The sequence below is a fragment of the Sminthopsis crassicaudata genome, chromosome 2, assembly GCF_048593235.1.
Source record: "Sminthopsis crassicaudata isolate SCR6 chromosome 2, ASM4859323v1, whole genome shotgun sequence".
NCBI classification, from domain to species: Eukaryota; Metazoa; Chordata; class Mammalia; order Dasyuromorphia; family Dasyuridae; genus Sminthopsis; species Sminthopsis crassicaudata.
Window position 1 is genome coordinate 270,289,670 of NC_133618.1, and position 16,480 is coordinate 270,306,149.

General features: G+C 43.4%; 1 protein-coding gene across 2 annotated transcripts; it reads left to right on the forward strand.

The window, feature by feature from the left end:
- The first annotated feature begins 777 nt into the window (after positions 1-777).
- IVD (isovaleryl-CoA dehydrogenase) lies at positions 778-15,866 on the forward strand. 2 transcript variants are annotated; one of them, XM_074289287.1, is made up of 12 exons: positions 778-3,087; positions 4,768-4,857; positions 4,998-5,049; positions 8,598-8,767; positions 9,155-9,248; positions 9,512-9,648; positions 10,408-10,504; positions 12,498-12,591; positions 13,627-13,708; positions 14,349-14,453; positions 14,695-14,802; positions 15,116-15,866. In XM_074289287.1, the coding sequence occupies exons 1-12, from the start codon at positions 2,905-2,907 to the stop codon at positions 15,134-15,136; spliced, it is 1,233 nt and encodes a 410-aa protein (XP_074145388.1). In that variant the 5' UTR covers positions 778-2,904; the 3' UTR covers positions 15,137-15,866. The 2 variants fall into 2 exon arrangements, with proteins under 2 accessions (XP_074145388.1, XP_074145387.1); XM_074289286.1 differs by having other exon boundaries at positions 14,695-14,767; positions 15,137-15,866.
- Positions 15,867-16,480: the final 614 nt, after the last annotated feature.

Consider the following 16,480-nt stretch of genomic DNA (forward strand, 5'->3'; position numbering starts at 1 on the left):
TCCTTTGGGGCAGCTGAGTGGTACAGTGGATGGAGTGCTGGGTCTGAAGTCAGGAAGATCAATCTTCCCAAATTCAGATCTGACCTTCTGGCCACTTAACCCTGTTTGCCTCAGTTTCCTCATCTGTAAAATGAGTTGGAGAAAGAAATGGCAAATCATTCCAGTATCTTCACCAAGAAAAACAAATAGGGTCACAGAGTTGGACAAGACTGAAACTACTAAATAACTTATCCTTTGACCATTTAGCAATTGGGAAATAGCTGTTACATTTGTAAAATTAACTCGGTTCCCTATATATTTGAGAAATTAGATCTTTATCAGACAAAAACATTTGTAATTTTACAAAAATGCTGTAAAAAATTTAGATCATTCTATTGCCTATGATATTTTTTAGCATAATGTAGTTATTAATTCTTTTTTTCTATTTCATTAAATGTACATTTTCCCTCAAGAATTATATATGGTTTCTCTGTGCAGATTATTTTTGGTTATAATCCTAGGCCTTTTGGTTTTTGGAATATCCCTTCAATATTCCAAACCCTTCACTGCTTTAACATGGAAGCTGCTAAAATCTTGTCTGATCCTAACTGTGCCTCTAGGTTATTTTAATTGTTTCTTTTTGAGTGCTTGCAATATTTTCTTCTTGACCTGGGAGCTCAGAAATTTGGTTATAATATTCCTGAGAGTTGTCATTTTGCGATCTCTTTGTAGATTCTTTCAATTTCTACTTTATCCTGTGGATCTAAGACATCAGGAAAGTTTCCCTTTATATTTTCTTTAAATACAATATCTAGACTCTTTCTTGATCATCACTTTCAAGTGGTTCAATAATTCCTTAATTATCTTTCTCTTCTCAATCTATTTTCCAGATCAATTGTTTTTCAAATGAGAGTTTTCACATTTTCTTCTGTATTTTCATTTTTTTTTTACTTCATTATTTCTTGCTGCCTTGTGGATTCAAGTTTTCCTTTGTCCAATTCTAATTTTTAAGGAGTTATTTTTTTCAATGAATCTTGTCTCTCTTTTTCTATTTGGCCAATTCTGTTTTTTAAGGAGTTCTTTTCTTTAGTGAATTTTTATGCTTCTTTTACCAATTAGCCAATTTTGTTTTAGAAGGTGTTATTTTCTTCAGTATTTCTTTTGTGTCTCTCTTATTAGCTTTTAACTCTCTTTTCATTATTTTCTTGCATCCCTTATTTCTTTTGCTAATTTTTCCCCTTAGAAATTTTATTCTCTTCAACCTTTTCCCGGAATAATTCTTGAGCTTGTGTCCAATTAGATTTTTCTTTGAGCTTTCATTTATGGCTTCTTCTGAGTTACATCTTCCCTGACACCATAGTGACTTTTTGTGGCAAAGTTCTTTTTTTGTTGTTCTGTGCTCATTTTTTTTCAACCTATTTTTTGACTTTGAACTTAAAGGACGAGAAGGTTCTGTGCCAAGTTTCAGGCTTTTTTAACTCTGCAGTTTTCCGTGGACTTCTGGGTTGGGGAGGTGGGTCAGCAAGTTTTCCCTTCTTCCAAGCTGGTGGGATCCAGGGAGAAGAAGAGTGCTCTTCTGCACTCTCACCTTTACCCAAGAAGGGCTCCTAATCCCCCGCAGCTGCAAACGCTAGCGCACTCCTGATCCTGGTGCTGGACTGCAGCCATAAGCTCTAATACTTGTCAGCTCGCTGTTGTCTCTTACTCAACTCTAAAACCTTTTGGCCTTAAACATATATGTTCTTGGAAATTTCTCAACTGATTGTGCTGAGAGGAGAGGGAAGCAGTGATTTAAGTCCGGGTACTCTAATCTCCTTGACAAACAAAAGGGAACTTTGTCATTTTAAAGCCTGTCACTGAACAATGGGCAGCAATCCGCGTGGCCCCGCACCTGCCCGAGTGTAGCCTCCCAGGAAAGCAGGTTGGCGATGTCTCTTCTGCCCACGAAACCAGCAGCGCTACGGGTTAGGCCCTGGTTTACGTTTTGCCCATCACCACCACTATGGGTGAAGTGCCAGGCCCAGATCAGGAGAATCTCATTTCAAATCAGGCCTACACACTACGTGTATCACCTTGGACAAGTCGTTTAACCTCAGTCTAACTCCATTTACTCGCCTGTGGTGGAGAAAAATATAACACCTCCCTCCCAAAGTTGTTGGGAGGAGACACTGAGGTAACATCTGAAAAAAAAAAAAAGGCACTTAGTACAGTGCCTGGCACCTGGTAGGCGCTACCGAAATGCGATTGTTATTTCAAATAAGAGGGCAGCTAGGGGGCGCAGTGGTTAGCGCACCAGTCCGAGATCTGGAGAACTGGGGACTAATCTGCTCTCGGACTCTTAACGTTCCCGGCTGTGTAACCCAGGCAAGTCTCGTAACCCCGATTGTCTCAGCAAAATACAAAACAAAAACAAATAACTGTAACCTTAGACTGATAGAGTCCTCCTCCGTCCCCTTACACAACCATTTCAGGCTGTCATTGTTTTCTTGCTTTCAACCATCTTATTTACGCGTTGTAAAAAGAATGGGGCAAGAGACTGAGATTCTCCGACTGACGCCTTCGCCGCCGCCCCCACCGCCTCCCCCGCGTCCAAAGGGCGTGCGCGGCAGTGCTGCAGGCTGGAGCAGTTTGCCAGGGAATTGCTCTTATTTTCTTTTAGTGACGAAGGGCAGGACAGTCTCAAGAAGCGCTAATCATTCCCCTTAGTAATGGCTATTCCGAGATGTGGGCGCCGCCGCCTGCCGCGGTCACCCGGCGCTTCGCGGGGAGGGGGCCCACTTCCCAGGACACTGATTGGCTCGAAGGAAACTCGGGCTGGGGGGAGAGTCATTCGGAGGGCCTGAGCACTCATAGGCTGCTGGGGCCCCACCCCCTCACCGATTGGGCAGAGGCAGAGGCGCTCGGGGATTGGTGAAGTTGCTGGGGATGGCCCGGGCCAAAAGCGTAAGCCGGCGATTGGGAGCAGAGATGGCGCCCGCATCCTGGCTGGTTTGTGCCCGCCCGCCTTGGGGGAAACTGCGGCTGCCCGCGCTCTTCGCCTCACGGAGGGGCTATTCGACGATGCCTGTGGATGACACGATAAACGGGCTGAGTGAAGAGCAAAAACAGGTAGCAAAAGTGTCCCCGGCCCTAGCTGTTGGGGGCCGTGCGAGCGGCAGCTAGACTGCGCTGTCTCCTGGCTCCCCCGATCTGCCCAGCGAGGCTCGGGCTTCCCGGGCCCGGCCCAGCTTCTCCAGTTCCAGGAGGCCCGAGGCTGACAGACGAGCCCGGCCCCCGCCTCCTCTAGTTGGAGCGGGAGCTGGGATTGCTGCGCCGCGTGCCTGGGGGCCTCACCCGAGAAGAGCGGCTCCCGCAGTCTCCGGCCCGTGTGGGCTGCGCCGCCAGGTCGGCGGCCCGAGCCAGAGCTGGGAGCTTCCTAGGGCGCTGTAGGCGGGCCCTGGCAAGGCTCGGGGACTCTAGAGAGACTCCCGGGGCGCTGTTCCGCCACTCGCAGTCCGGGCCAGCTTTCGCCTTTCCTTTTTAGATTAACGTTTAACATTGTTAAAAGGCATTCTGGTAAAGACTGTCCCAGGGCGTTCTCAGGGGATATGGACACAGGAAGCACAGACCGTTCCAGAGAATCAGGCTGCTGGTGATGCTCCCGGTCACTATGCACTAAGCTTGGGTCACGCTTTTCCTTATGTAGCGCCTGCTTCTGTAAGCCACCTCTTCCCTGTGGCGTTGTAAGGCCCCCCACTGTGAACTGAGTTTCCGTGATGGCTGACAGCGAATTTAATCGAGACTGAGAACTGAGAGACCTCCGGGTCTAACGGACACGTGGGTAGCGCAGTGAATAGAGACCAGGCCTGGAGTGAGGAAGACCTGAGTTCAAATGCGGACTCAGACTCTTCCTAGCTGTGTGACTCTGGGGGAGTCACCTGCTACCTCTATTCCTCACCCATAAAATGGGCTGCAGAAGGAAATGGCAAACCTCTCTAGTATCTTTGGCCAAAAAGTCCCCAATGGGGTCATTTAAGAGTCGGACACCCCTGCGCTACAAGGTCTTATCTGGGTTAAACCCAACAGTCCCTGAATCCTCTGGCATTTTTCTTGCCTTTTTATGCTTTCCCACACAATCAACCTATCCTCCTGTGTTAACCTACTTAATAACAATAGCCCTTGGGCGGCTTAAAAAAAAAAAAATACCACGGAGTAAGGAGATCAGAGTTCAGATCTTGCCTCAGGCATTACCATTGCCTGGTAATGTTGGGCTAGCCAGACTTTAACTCCTCAACTTCAGTTTCCTCATCATCTACTCCAGAAGTGGGAACTTTTTTTTTTTTCTTTTTTTTTTTCTGTCGAGGACCTAAGTAAGATCTTGGGCAGAAGATATCTGAGGAGTCCTAACCAAATCTAGACCATACCAGGAGGTTAACCATTTAAATTGTCTGTGTCTGGGGATAAACTCAGATCTAGGCTCTTCACTTATCACCTTTATAAACTTGGAGATTAGACTCCCTCACCTCTAAGACCCTTTTTCGTTTTTAACCTTTGATGGCGCGATCCTCCTGATAGTTTTGGAGCCAATTGAGAGGCTCTGTTCTCCTCTGGAATGACGGTTCGTTTCTAGATCCTTACCTCAGCGTCTGTTTGATGCCCCTCCTCAAGCTGAGATTGGTTCTTCCCGTGTGCCATAGGGTGGTCTCTGACCTCCAGATGAGAATGTGGAAAGCATGTGTACCCTACAGAGTGAGTGATTCCTCCAACAATGCATATTCATCCAGCTCTCCCCTCCCTTCTGTTCCCCAGCTGCGACAGACCATGTTCAAATTCTTTCAGCAACACTTAGCCCCCAAGGCTCAAGAAATTGATCAGACCAACGAGTTTAAGGACCTTCGGGTAAGTCTGTGGCTGAGACCTACCCGGTAATAATGGGTCTTTTCTCTAAGAGGCTTGGAATTGAGTGTTTGGGTTCTGTGCAGTTACTTTACATGTCAGGTACTGGTGGCTTAGTTTTGCAATTTCTTTTCTATTTTCAGGAATTCTGGAAGCAATTGGGAAACCTAGGCGTATTGGGCATTACAGCCCCTGGTGAGTCTGGCCCTTAAAGAAAACAAATTTTCCTAGGGTCTTTGTAGCCACTATTCTCAGAGTTGGGGAGAGTTAGTATTTATTGACAAGAGATTCCTCCTTCACCCTCCCCAGCAGGACTCGGCATCCTCAATTTATTTTTTTTTTTAATTACAGATTTTTATTTACAAGATGTATGCATGAGTAATTTTTCAGCATTGACAATTGCAAAACCTTTTGTTACAATTTTTCCCCTCCTTCCTTCCACCCCTTCCCCCAGGTGTTAGGTTGACCAATACATGTTATGTATGTTAAAGTATATGTTAAATACAGTATACATGTCCACACAGTTATTTTCAGCATCCTCAATTTCTTGCCCACCCCTGCTCAGAGCATCCTATTTTTTTTTCTACCTAACATCTTCCTCCTTCCTCTTCAACTACAGAATCAATATGATCACAAAGCTTATCTGTTAATTCCCAACTTTATACGGTGGCTATCCTCTTTCACTCTTTGAGTATAGTTTCAAATTACTTTACAAAATAGCAAGACCAATTCATAGTTCCATCAAGAGTGAATGAATGTACCTGTTTTCCATAGTCCCTAAAAATCTTCATCTCTGGTTAAATTTAACCGGTGTCCAAACAATGGATGGATAATGAGAAATCCATAGACATGTCTTATTCTGCTTTTTGCTTCACCAAGCCTCCCCTCTCACAAAGAACTTGGGTGTGGTTGGAGCTCAATTGAACTTATTTGACACTTGTTTTCACCATGTGAAAAGCACTGTGGGGAAATAGGACTGAGTTCTTTTCTTTAAGGCAATTAAAATCTATGAAGAGAGGGAAGATGTACAAATTACTGTGGTATCCAATATGCCATCCAAGTGGCTTAACCTCTCCAGGCCTGTTTCCTCTGCTACAAAATGAAGTGTTAGACTAGTCTCCACAATATAATCTTTGCAGTCCAAAGATTGTTATCTAGAATCTTCTGATCATATCTGTCTGGGCTGATCCAGCAGGGCTATCGGAGTCTGGAAGGATAGGTAGAATCAGCAGAGGAAGAGCTGACAGAGGGAATAGCATGTCGAAGATAAAATATGTGTCTATGGCATGTAGGTTTAATTATCAGTCAGGGTTCTATGTGGAGAGCTGCTAGGTCGGATTTGGGGAAGAGAGAAAATGAAGAGGAAAGAGATTGCTATGACTTTGGTCCCAAAAGCTTTGATCTTGAACCCTGAGGACTTGGGTTGTGTTTGTTTGGTTTTTTTTAATAAGCTACAGGAACTTGAGCTTAGAAGGTATGAAGCCCAAGTACTCTTTCTGATGAGTAACTAAAATTCCCACTTCCCATGCCATTCTGGAATAGCCTAGGACTTTTGAGACCATCCCTGCTACAAAAATCTGCTTTGTCCTGCTGTTTACCACAGGTTTCCAAACCTGAGGATTTGTAAAGCCTTTTTATTCTCTGACCTTGGGTGTAGGAAACATTTAATTCCCTTTGTTTTGTTCTCTGTTTACTCTAAGAATGTCAATATTACATTTAACTGGCTTTGAGGCCTCTCTCCTTTGACATTCTTATTGATACACTCTTCTTTGGCCCTTCTGTGGCTTCCTCACATGTGGTTCCTTATAGCAAGGAGTTCTCCAACTTTAATTAAAAGAAGGGGGAAAATGTCATTGACTCCTCCTAAATGAGAGTGCTAGTTCTCTACTAGTCCCCATAGATAATATGTTGAATCAGAAAGTATTTTATTTTAAATGTGAGTTAGAACTCAATTAAAAAAAAAACACACACACATGTAGAGTTGAGGGAATCTTGAAAAGAGACCTGATTTTTTTTTTTAATTTTTCTTATGGTAGAATATTAATGGATAGGATAAAAACAATGAAACATTATATAGGCTTTTTTCTAAAAAGTTAACATTTTAAAATAAATTTGCAGATTTTAAGTTCTCAAAATAAATGCCTTTAAAGACATACACACACACACACACACACACACACACACACACACACACACACACACACAAGATATATAACAGCTTAGCCAACTGTACCATCCACCCTGCTCTACCTTTCCAATTGAGAAAATGCCACAGGCCTTTGGGGTTGGAGAAGACAGGTTTAAGTGACTGAGGTTTTCTTAGCATAGATTAAAACAATATCGTTACTGAACCAGTTACACCCAGCAAAATAACTTTGGGAGATGACTATGAACCACTACATAGAATTCCCAATCCCTCCATTTTTGTCCACCTGCATTTTTTATTTCCTTCACAGGCTAATTGTACACTATTTCAAAGTCCGATTCTTTTTGTACAGTAAAACAACTGTTTGGACATGTATGCATATATTGTATTTAACATATACTTTAACATATTTAATATGTATTGGTCAACCTGCCATCTGGGGAAGAGAGATGGGGGGAAGGAGGGGAAAAATTGGAACAAAAGGCTTGGCATTGTCAATTCTGAAAAATTACCCATGCATATATCTTGTAAATAAAAAGCTATAATATAAAAAAAATCTTTCTCTCTCTCTTTTAAAAAACTTTTAAATGTTATTTCAAGAAATAAGTACAATGGACGTTGTCTTAATTATTATGTAACTAAATCATATAGTAAACAATTAAGCTTTACTATATTAACTAACACAAACAAACATTTTCCTCCAGTTACAACCTGAAAGAGCCTCTAATTTGGGCAATCATGTTTCACTTTTGGGGGAAGCCTGGTTAAGTCTTATTTTAATTTTCAATTATTACTTTTGTTGTTATAGCACTTTAATTTTTGGTCATGTGCTTCCCCAAGTCCATTGAGTTATCTCCTCTGTCCAAAGAATGAAAAAAAGATTGGGGACAGAAGGAGAAGCCAGTTCAACAAAGCTAGCTAATCCTTTAGTCAAATCATAAAGCATATGCCGTATTTCACACTTAAGAAAGAAGGGAAATTCATTTTCTCATTTCTTTTTGGACCTGACTGGTTTAAAAGTAAAAATTATTTGAATGCCTTTTTGTGGTAACTAATCTCTAATCTAATGTGACCTGAAATTCCCATCATTAGAATCACTAATGAGTTAAGCATCGAGGCATTATTACCAAGTAATACTTCTCTCCCTCCCTTCTCCCAGCTTCTGATCTAATGCTTCATTGTGGCATATAAGGGACCCTGAGTTGTTGGAGACTTTGCCAGATCCTAGCAAGCAGGAAAGACTTTTTAAGAATGGTCTCGATGAAACCTGCTAGAGACTATGAAAGGCAAAGGCTTTTGTTACACAAAACTCTCATACCTATATAGAAAATGGATTCCCTTTCTAGGATTTTATATTTTTAATGCTCTTTTCTTTGTATATGTCATAGTCATTTCCTAATGACTTCCTGCCACCAAGAAAACCTTTTTGTGCACCAAATAAGTACAGATAGGTAAAACAAATCAACACATTGGCCATGTCTGAAAATGTATCACTCATGGCATATTTCCCCTAAAGAATTCAAAGCAGTTGTATTTTATGGATGCCATTATTTTGTTTTTGCTATCTCTTTCCCCCCTCCTTCTCTCCCTACCTCAGCTCAATATGGTGGCTCAGGCCTGGGTTATCTGGACCATGTGCTAGTAATGGAGGAGATGTCCCGAGCCTCTGCATCTGTGGGGCTCAGTTATGGAGCCCACTCCAACCTCTGTATCAATCAGCTTGTACGAAATGGAAATGAATCCCAGAAGGAGAAATATCTCCCTAAGGTAAAGATGTATGGGAGGGGTGTGTACTATGCTAAAATGGCATTTGGGAATAACTTGTCATTCAGGTACCCTTGCTGATGATTTAATTTTACCTGATATGATTGGAATAAAACTCAGCATTCTAGAGCCAGTCTGTTGATAGAGCCAGTATGTGAGGTCTTATAGAAATAGAGATTGACATGTTTCATTAGACATTTAGACAAGAGATAGAGACCACTCTAATTCTTGAAAAATTTACCTTTCTTTTCCTGGATTCTTACCAGTTCTCAGATCCAAAAGGAAAATTTTCAAGGGTGAAGAAGCCACAAATGAAAGCATCAGAAATTTGGTACAATGGGTGCGGCTGGAAGAGGTTTTTTCATGGTGGCTTTGTGATCTCTCTCACAGCTCATCAGTGGGGAACACATTGGAGCCTTGGCAATGAGTGAGCCTAATGCTGGTTCTGATGTTGTGTCCATGAAGCTGAAAGCCGAAAAGAAAGGTGTGATAACTCTTAGTCTCAACACTGGGCATCTGGCTAACATGACAGGATCATGGAAAGGCTTTGGGCAAGCGATGGGGATGGGGAATAGATAGAATGTGGCAGGAGAGCAGAGATGCATTTGGGCTTAGTGCCATATAAATGTACTAGTCCCTGTTTCTTGGATCTGGGAATGTCCTATTCTAAAAAGAATCAATAGTCTCTGACTAATTAAAATGGAAACAAGTATTCTGGGCTGACTATCCAGAGCTGCGTCTCCTTAGGAGATTACTACATCCTGAATGGCACAAAGTTTTGGATCACCAACGGACCAGATGCTGACATTCTCATTGTCTACGCCAAGACAGATGTATCTGCTGTGCCGGTTTCTCGGGGCATTACAGCCTTCATTGTGGAGAAGGTGAGCAGGAGCAAATACATCCCAGAGGGATGCACTAAAACCAGAAGATTACCTCTACTATCCAAATACTCTTCTTTGCCAGTTCTGACCCTGTTTCCTAATACCCTCTGGCTTTATATTACATTATAGGTCAAGTCTAACATACCCTTAATTAGGCTAACTCATTTCCTATATCTCTTCCTATGCTTTTGAACTAACCTCTTCACCTATCTCAAACAAATTTGCTTCTAACCACTTTACACCTATCTTTAAACTTCCTCCTACACTACATATCATGCTTATAATTCCCATGTACTGTATAAAACATCTCTTCTCAAGCTATATATATATGATTTTTTTTTGTCTTTTTGTCCATTCATCTATATCAAAGTTTGTTAAGCTCTGAAGGGACAGGAATTATGTCTGGAGTTTTACTTGCATGTAGTTCTTCATCTGGTACCATGTGAAGATTAAAAAAACCTCCTGTAAATGTTTTGTGTTGTTGGTCAAAGACCAGTCTTTCTTTTTTCCCCTGTCTTCTGCTCCGTTAGGAATTTGGGTGACCTGAGTAGCTATCTGCTAGAATGAGATCTACAAGGACCCGGGGTCACTAGGGTCATGAGGCTTGGCATCCTCTGCATTACCTGAGTACAAAAATCACCCTTCCTCATTTAATGTGTTGTTCCTTGGATCTAATTGGTCACTGAGTTTTCTCATTGTGAGGGTCTTTGATCCTTTATGAAGACCTAGCCTCAGGGTATTTCTTGTTCTCTCATACAGGACATGCCTGGATTTAGCACATCTCAGAAACTAGACAAGCTCGGAATGAGAGGCTCTAATACCTGTGAGCTGATCTTTGAAAACTGCAAGGTCCCTGGTGAGTGTCCCTGAGGATGAGCCCTGTTTCTAGCCATTCTACCCAGAAATGATGGAATCAAAGATTTGGACCTGAAGAGTCTCTTGTGGGTCATCAAATCCAACCCTTTCATTTTACTGTCAAGAAAATAGGCTCAAAAGTTAGCTGATTTATCCAGTCACACAGGCATTGGAAACAGGTTTCAGGCCCAGCTCCTGTGACTTAAAATCCATGTTTTTCCCCCTTCATGCTGCCTTCTGTGCTAACCCAATCTTCCTTGAAAAGTCCTTTTAGACTCCCCATTTAGAATCTGTAATTAGCTGAATCTGCCGCCATTTTCATGGGTCTAGATATTGGAAAGAGGTTACTTCTGACTAGATAGTTCTAGGTAGTCATACCTACTTGGGGGGGATAAATCATAGTTCTCATGTGGGGAAGTAGGTTAGGTCTCTGGTTCATGTTAATCTTGACCAAAATTGGAATCTATACTGAGCCAATAATTCCCTTCTGAGTACAAATAATTTTCTTCTAAACTAGCAACTTAACTTTTCACTAATAAAGATGAAAAAAAATATCGAACACAACTCTCAATGTAGACCCAGTGGAGGGATGCTAATTTACCATCCATATTCTTTTCCTCATATGTACCTATGAAACAGCATCTGTGACAAGGTGGCAAAATGGCAAGACTGTGCTGAAGAAGGACCAGTGCTGGTCTGATTATTCCATATGGCCCATTTACTGTTAAATTCTGAATTAGATTTCCTACCCAAGCTACCTGCCTAACAATATATTATTCTTATCCCAAGGCAGTGAATGTAAGTGGATTAGTGTTTACCCATCATTAGGTTGTTTTTTTTTAAGAGCTCAAAGCTCAATTCACTAAATGCATTATCTCTGTAAACTCAGGACTAAAAGACATTTTTATTAATGGGATAGTCACATTGTCTCCAAGGATATCCAATGTCCTGGTGTGTTATCCAGAAGAATGTTCAGCAAAGACCTTGTGTCACTGAGCATAGAAGTGCAATGCTTTTAGGGCCTAAAATCTGCCTTTCTCTTTTTGTGTTTCTGTAGTGGTTCCAAATGATGATTACATGATTGAGCTGAAAGAGACCTTGAGATCACAATCCAAACCCCTTCATTTTACAAAAAAACAGAAACTCAGAGATGTAAAATGTTATTCATGCAACTAATAAGTGTGAGCCATGATCATAATCCAAGGACTCTAGGTCCTGATCCAGTTCTTTTTCCACCAGAGTAGAAATCCTTCCTAGAAGGAGATTTGACCCAGATCACTAGTCCCCACAATCTTCCTAATTTAGACCCACTACTATAACCCAAGAAATCCTGGGAACTGGTATGTAGGAAACATACCATTATTGTGGTATCTATAGGGGGAACATGAAGTGGGTTTTTTATCATGACCCTAAATGGGGACTAAGGTGGCCATCATAGAGATTGTTTCAGAGCTGAAAGAGACCTTAAGTCCAATCTCTTTAATTTGCAGATGAGCATAGGAGCCCAAAGAAGTGACCTGATTTTACCCATTCTCTCAGGTTTCCTAAAAACCATGGGCAGGTGATCTGACCAATGAAACATGAGAAGGAAGCAGATGTAACCTTGTAAATTTAAGAGATTTTTAATCCATCATGGTATGATGGAATAAATATTGGACTAGGAATCAAGAAACCTGAGTTCAAATTCCACCTCAGATACTTGATAGTTGTATGTCCCTTTTCCTCATCTGTAAAATAGCAAATAATACTTGGCATTAAAAGTTGTTGTGAGCAATGTGTTTTGTTAACTTTAAAGAGTAATAACTCTTGATTGTACAGCATGCCCTCCAGAAAGTATGTCTTTAAAAAACTTAACTCTGTCATCGTGGGACCTATAAGATCTCTCATGCATCTAGAACTGTGAGGAGTAATGTGTACTTTGATATCATTCTATCCAAGATGAAACAATACTGTCTTTTGGCAGCTTTCAAATGACTAGATGTTTTCTCCAATAGTCTCCAACGTTCTGGGTCATCTGAATAAGGGTGTCTATGTACTGATGAGTGGATTGGACTTGGAGCGGTTGGTGCTGTCTGGTGGCCCCCTGGGGTAAGTGTGCATTATCCAGGTTTGAGTCTCACTTCTTAGCAGCCTCCCTTCAAGGCTGTGGATTCCTCACTTGTGGGTTTCAGTTTTTCTTTCCCTGGGACAAAGGTGATTTCTTTCTCTCCTCTTCTCTTCCTCTCTTCCTCTCTCTCTCTCTCTCTCTCTCTCTCTCTCTCTCTCTCTCTCTCTCTCTCTCTCTCTCTCTCTCTCTCTCTCACACACACACACACACACACACACACACACACACACACACACAAACAATGTACCTTAGGGCAAAATAAAAAGGTTCAGCATTTAGGCTGAAGCACAAGACCTGGCTTCTAAACACCTGCTGCCAAGGAGTAGCAGGAGTTACTGCTTTTTTCTGATCTCAATTTTCCCCTACTGAAAACTGTTAGAGAAGGACAAGTTATACAAGTGAGTTATTAAATATAGTCATTGGACAGAGGAGCAGTCTGATATAGTGGACAGAGTTCAAGTGTTGCCTCACACACAGACATTCATACTGACTGGGATACTGGTAAGTCACTTACCCTCCTGGTGTTTCCAGAGTGTTATACTAGAAGTTGCAGGTGAGTTCCCAGGCTGAATCTGTGAGAGGAGTTTTCATATCCCAGATCCCAGATACATACTCCCCCATCTCCACTCTCACTCCCAAAAAAACAGAGCTAGAATAGTCTCTAGAGCTCACTTGGTTTGACTAGAGTTACTGAACGATACTTTGTTTTTCAAAAGAGAGAATTGAGACTCAATCGTATTAAGTGGCAAGAGTTAACTTGAGAACCCAAGTCTTTGACTTTGTTTCTGTCCTTTTTCATTTGTGATCTGCTACTTCTCAAGTGCTTTGAGATAAGAAGAAAGAGATCAGAAGATCATGCTCCTTGTTGTCCCTAAAGGTTCTGTGACTTTGCCATCCCTGATCCCTAAGTCCTGCTTCTCTGTGATCACTAGTGCTGCTCTATCTCTCCACCCTACTCCTTTGCCATCTCTCCTTATTCAGAGATGGGCATTGAAGGGCTCCCTTCCCTCTGGCAGGATCATGCAAGCCGTCCTGGATCACACCATCCCCTACCTTCATGTGAGGGAAGCCTTTGGCCAAAAGATCGGCCATTTTCAAGTGAGTAGGATCTGGCTGGGGAGGAAGAAGCAAGGCCTGGGATGCAGAGGTGGCTTTTCCCTAGCTGAAGTTCCTTTGGTGGAAACAGCAGCCCAGTGGCCTTGAATGTTGTTCTTTGATCATCTCCATAGATTTAGACTCATGGCACACAAGAAGTATCCATGAGACTCACAGCCCAGTCCCTTGTTCTCTAGGTGCTTTCATGTAGGAAAAGGGCTTTACTAAACATTCCTTTGTTCCCTTACTGCAGATGTGCTTGATTTTTCGGGAGGCTGTGCTGTGTCAATTCAGGGCTTGTCTTGTGATGTTGGTGTGGGAACATTCTGTTATTATTTGGGGCAGTGGTGGGAGATAGAAAAGATGTGGAAAAGAAGGAGGTATGTCCCGTAAGGGGAAGTGAATAACTCCCTTTAAAGGCTGTTTAGAAGGAAGCACTTTTAAGCCCAGGTCTTTTAGGGTGGAATGATGGAGACTGTCCTTCACAGGTTTTAGCCAACACTAGTACCCTGAGCAAGTTCCCCAAGGACTCCTTTCCTAATTCCTTCCCTGTGCTGCTGCTGCTCTCCTTCCTGAAATCCAGAGCCACTCCCTAGAAGGAAATGACTAGAAATATTAACCCTGGATACTTGTTTGTGCCTAGCTGATGCAGGGGAAAATGGCAGACATGTACACCCGCCTCATAACCAGTCGGCAATATGCCTATAATGTTGCCAAAGCTTGTGATGAAGGGCGTCACACTCCCAAGGTAAGTGCCTCCTGTCAGAGAAAAGGGATGGGGTGGGCTTTCAGACCCACAGGCAATGAAAAGGGAGGAAGGAGTGCTAAAGAAGAAGGGGTTCTCTCTGTATACCAGCCTCTGGGTAACTCCTTCCCTTACTCAGGCAGAGATCTACCCAAAGAGCCCTCCTGGCTCTTGAGGTGCTCCCTTCTGTCAGGGTCCAACAGGGGCCCTCTCAGAGGTACAGAGTGGTGCCATCCTCCCACAGGACTGTGCAGGTGTGATCCTTTATGCAGCGGAGTCAGCCACACAAGTGGCTCTGGACGGCATCCAGTGCCTAGGTGAGTGCCCCCCTGCACCCCTCGGCCGAGGTTTTGTGCCCAAGTTGGAGCCGTTCCCCAAGCCCCCGATACACTGGGGCCTGGAGTTGGTGGGGCACATGGCTGCATATCTCCTGTGTAGACATACGTAGCTACCTGTAACTACAGAGGAATGGGGAATAAGGGGCATCATTGCCACCACCAGCCCAATGCCCGCTCCTTCCACCCTTCTAGATAGTTCCCTGGGCTTCTTTCAGGGCCCCCACCACCATCTGCTCCCTAATTTAGCTCCAGGAGAAATGAGAGCAAAAATCCACTGTTTTCCCACATCATTGGCCAGTTCACACGCCCTTTTCCCACTAATGTCAGTGGATCCCTTCTTGGTTGTAGGTGGCAATGGATACATCAATGACTTCCCTATGGGACGCTTTCTTCGAGACGCCAAACTATATGAAATTGGGGCTGGGACCAGTGAGATTCGGAGGCTGGTCATTGGCCGGGCTTTCAATGAGGCTTTCAAATAGCACCTAGAAGTCTGTGGCCCTCCCCAGCAGAGCAGCCAAATGACCCTTCTGTGGAAGCTTTTCTGTGCCCCAGGGCAGCAGGAGGCCAACCTTGCCAGCTGTCTGCCTAGCCAGCTGGACTTCAACACAGGGCAGATTCACCAAGGAGCGCGAGACCCTGGCAGCAGGCCCACTCAGACCACCTCGACCCAGCTCTTGTGGCCAGCCTCTGCCAGAGTATTTGCCCAGGCCTTGCGCCGGTGCTGCTGGAAAGGGGATTGGGCTTCCCTGGGGTGGACATACTTCCCCTGCTGCCTGGGAGAAGGTTTCCTCTCCACTAGCGGAGGTGGCTCGCCTCTGTCTGTCTGAGGAGCAGCGTGTGTGTGCCAACAGTTGCTTAGTTTCCTTGGTTTTCTTCTTTTTTAAAAAAACTGCTGCTTCTCTCCTCAGTCCCTTTGCACATTCTCACAAGCACCGCCAGGCACTCCAGCCAGATTTCCTCTATGGTGTCTGCTGTAATCAGAAGTCAATGTGCTCTCTCTTATTTAGCTCAAAATGTAATGATGATGACCTAATGATCAGTCACATAAATTCTTCCTGGAAATTGTTACAGAGTACTGATCGTTGGCCATCTCTCCCTCTTTGGTTTGTTTTGGGGTGTTTGGTTTTTGTCTAGTTTGTGTTGAACTTTTTAGATAGTTGAACCCTTCCCACCTACTATAGCTGTGGGAGAAGAGAAGAATGAGTTAATCATTCAGGCTGCCCCTTTTCAGCTGCTGCTTTTCCCTTTTGTTTCTACCCTCCTCCCTGAAGTGAAATATTATCTTATCTCCCTTCCCCACTCCACAGTCTTGCCTCCTAGAAGCTTGAGGCTGGGGACACTTAAGGCCCGTTTCTTCTAGATGAGGCAGTCTTTTCACTCTTGCCTCACATAAGCACCCTACTGCTGTGATGGAGGGGCCACATCACACCTAGCAGGCTCCTTGATCCTTTTGCTTATAGGTAACCCTACAAAGACTTGGATATTTTTCATTCCCCCCAAAACCAAATAGTTTCTGGGGCATCAGCCCCAAGAAAGCACCTGTCATTTAAAAAGGTACCAAAAATCTTGACCTAACTTCTAGTGGCCTTAGAGCTTAGCAGAGAATGGTCTAGTGCACTGTTGGAGTGACTTGAAAGAATACTGTAGTGGTCTAAATTCCCCTAATGTGGTTTGTATACATCCCAGAAT

Excerpts from the sequence above, each read along its gene's own strand:
- IVD (XM_074289286.1), top strand. The coding sequence starts at position 2,905 with ATGGCCCGGGCCAAAAGCGTAAGCCGGCGATTGGGAGCAGAGATGGCG. Across the intron at positions 9,249-9,511 it reads GCTGAAAGCCGAAAAGAAAG|GAGATTACTACATCCTGAAT; the intron begins GTGTGATAACTC and ends GCGTCTCCTTAG. Across the intron at positions 9,649-10,407 it reads CAGCCTTCATTGTGGAGAAG|GACATGCCTGGATTTAGCAC; the intron begins GTGAGCAGGAGC and ends TCTCTCATACAG.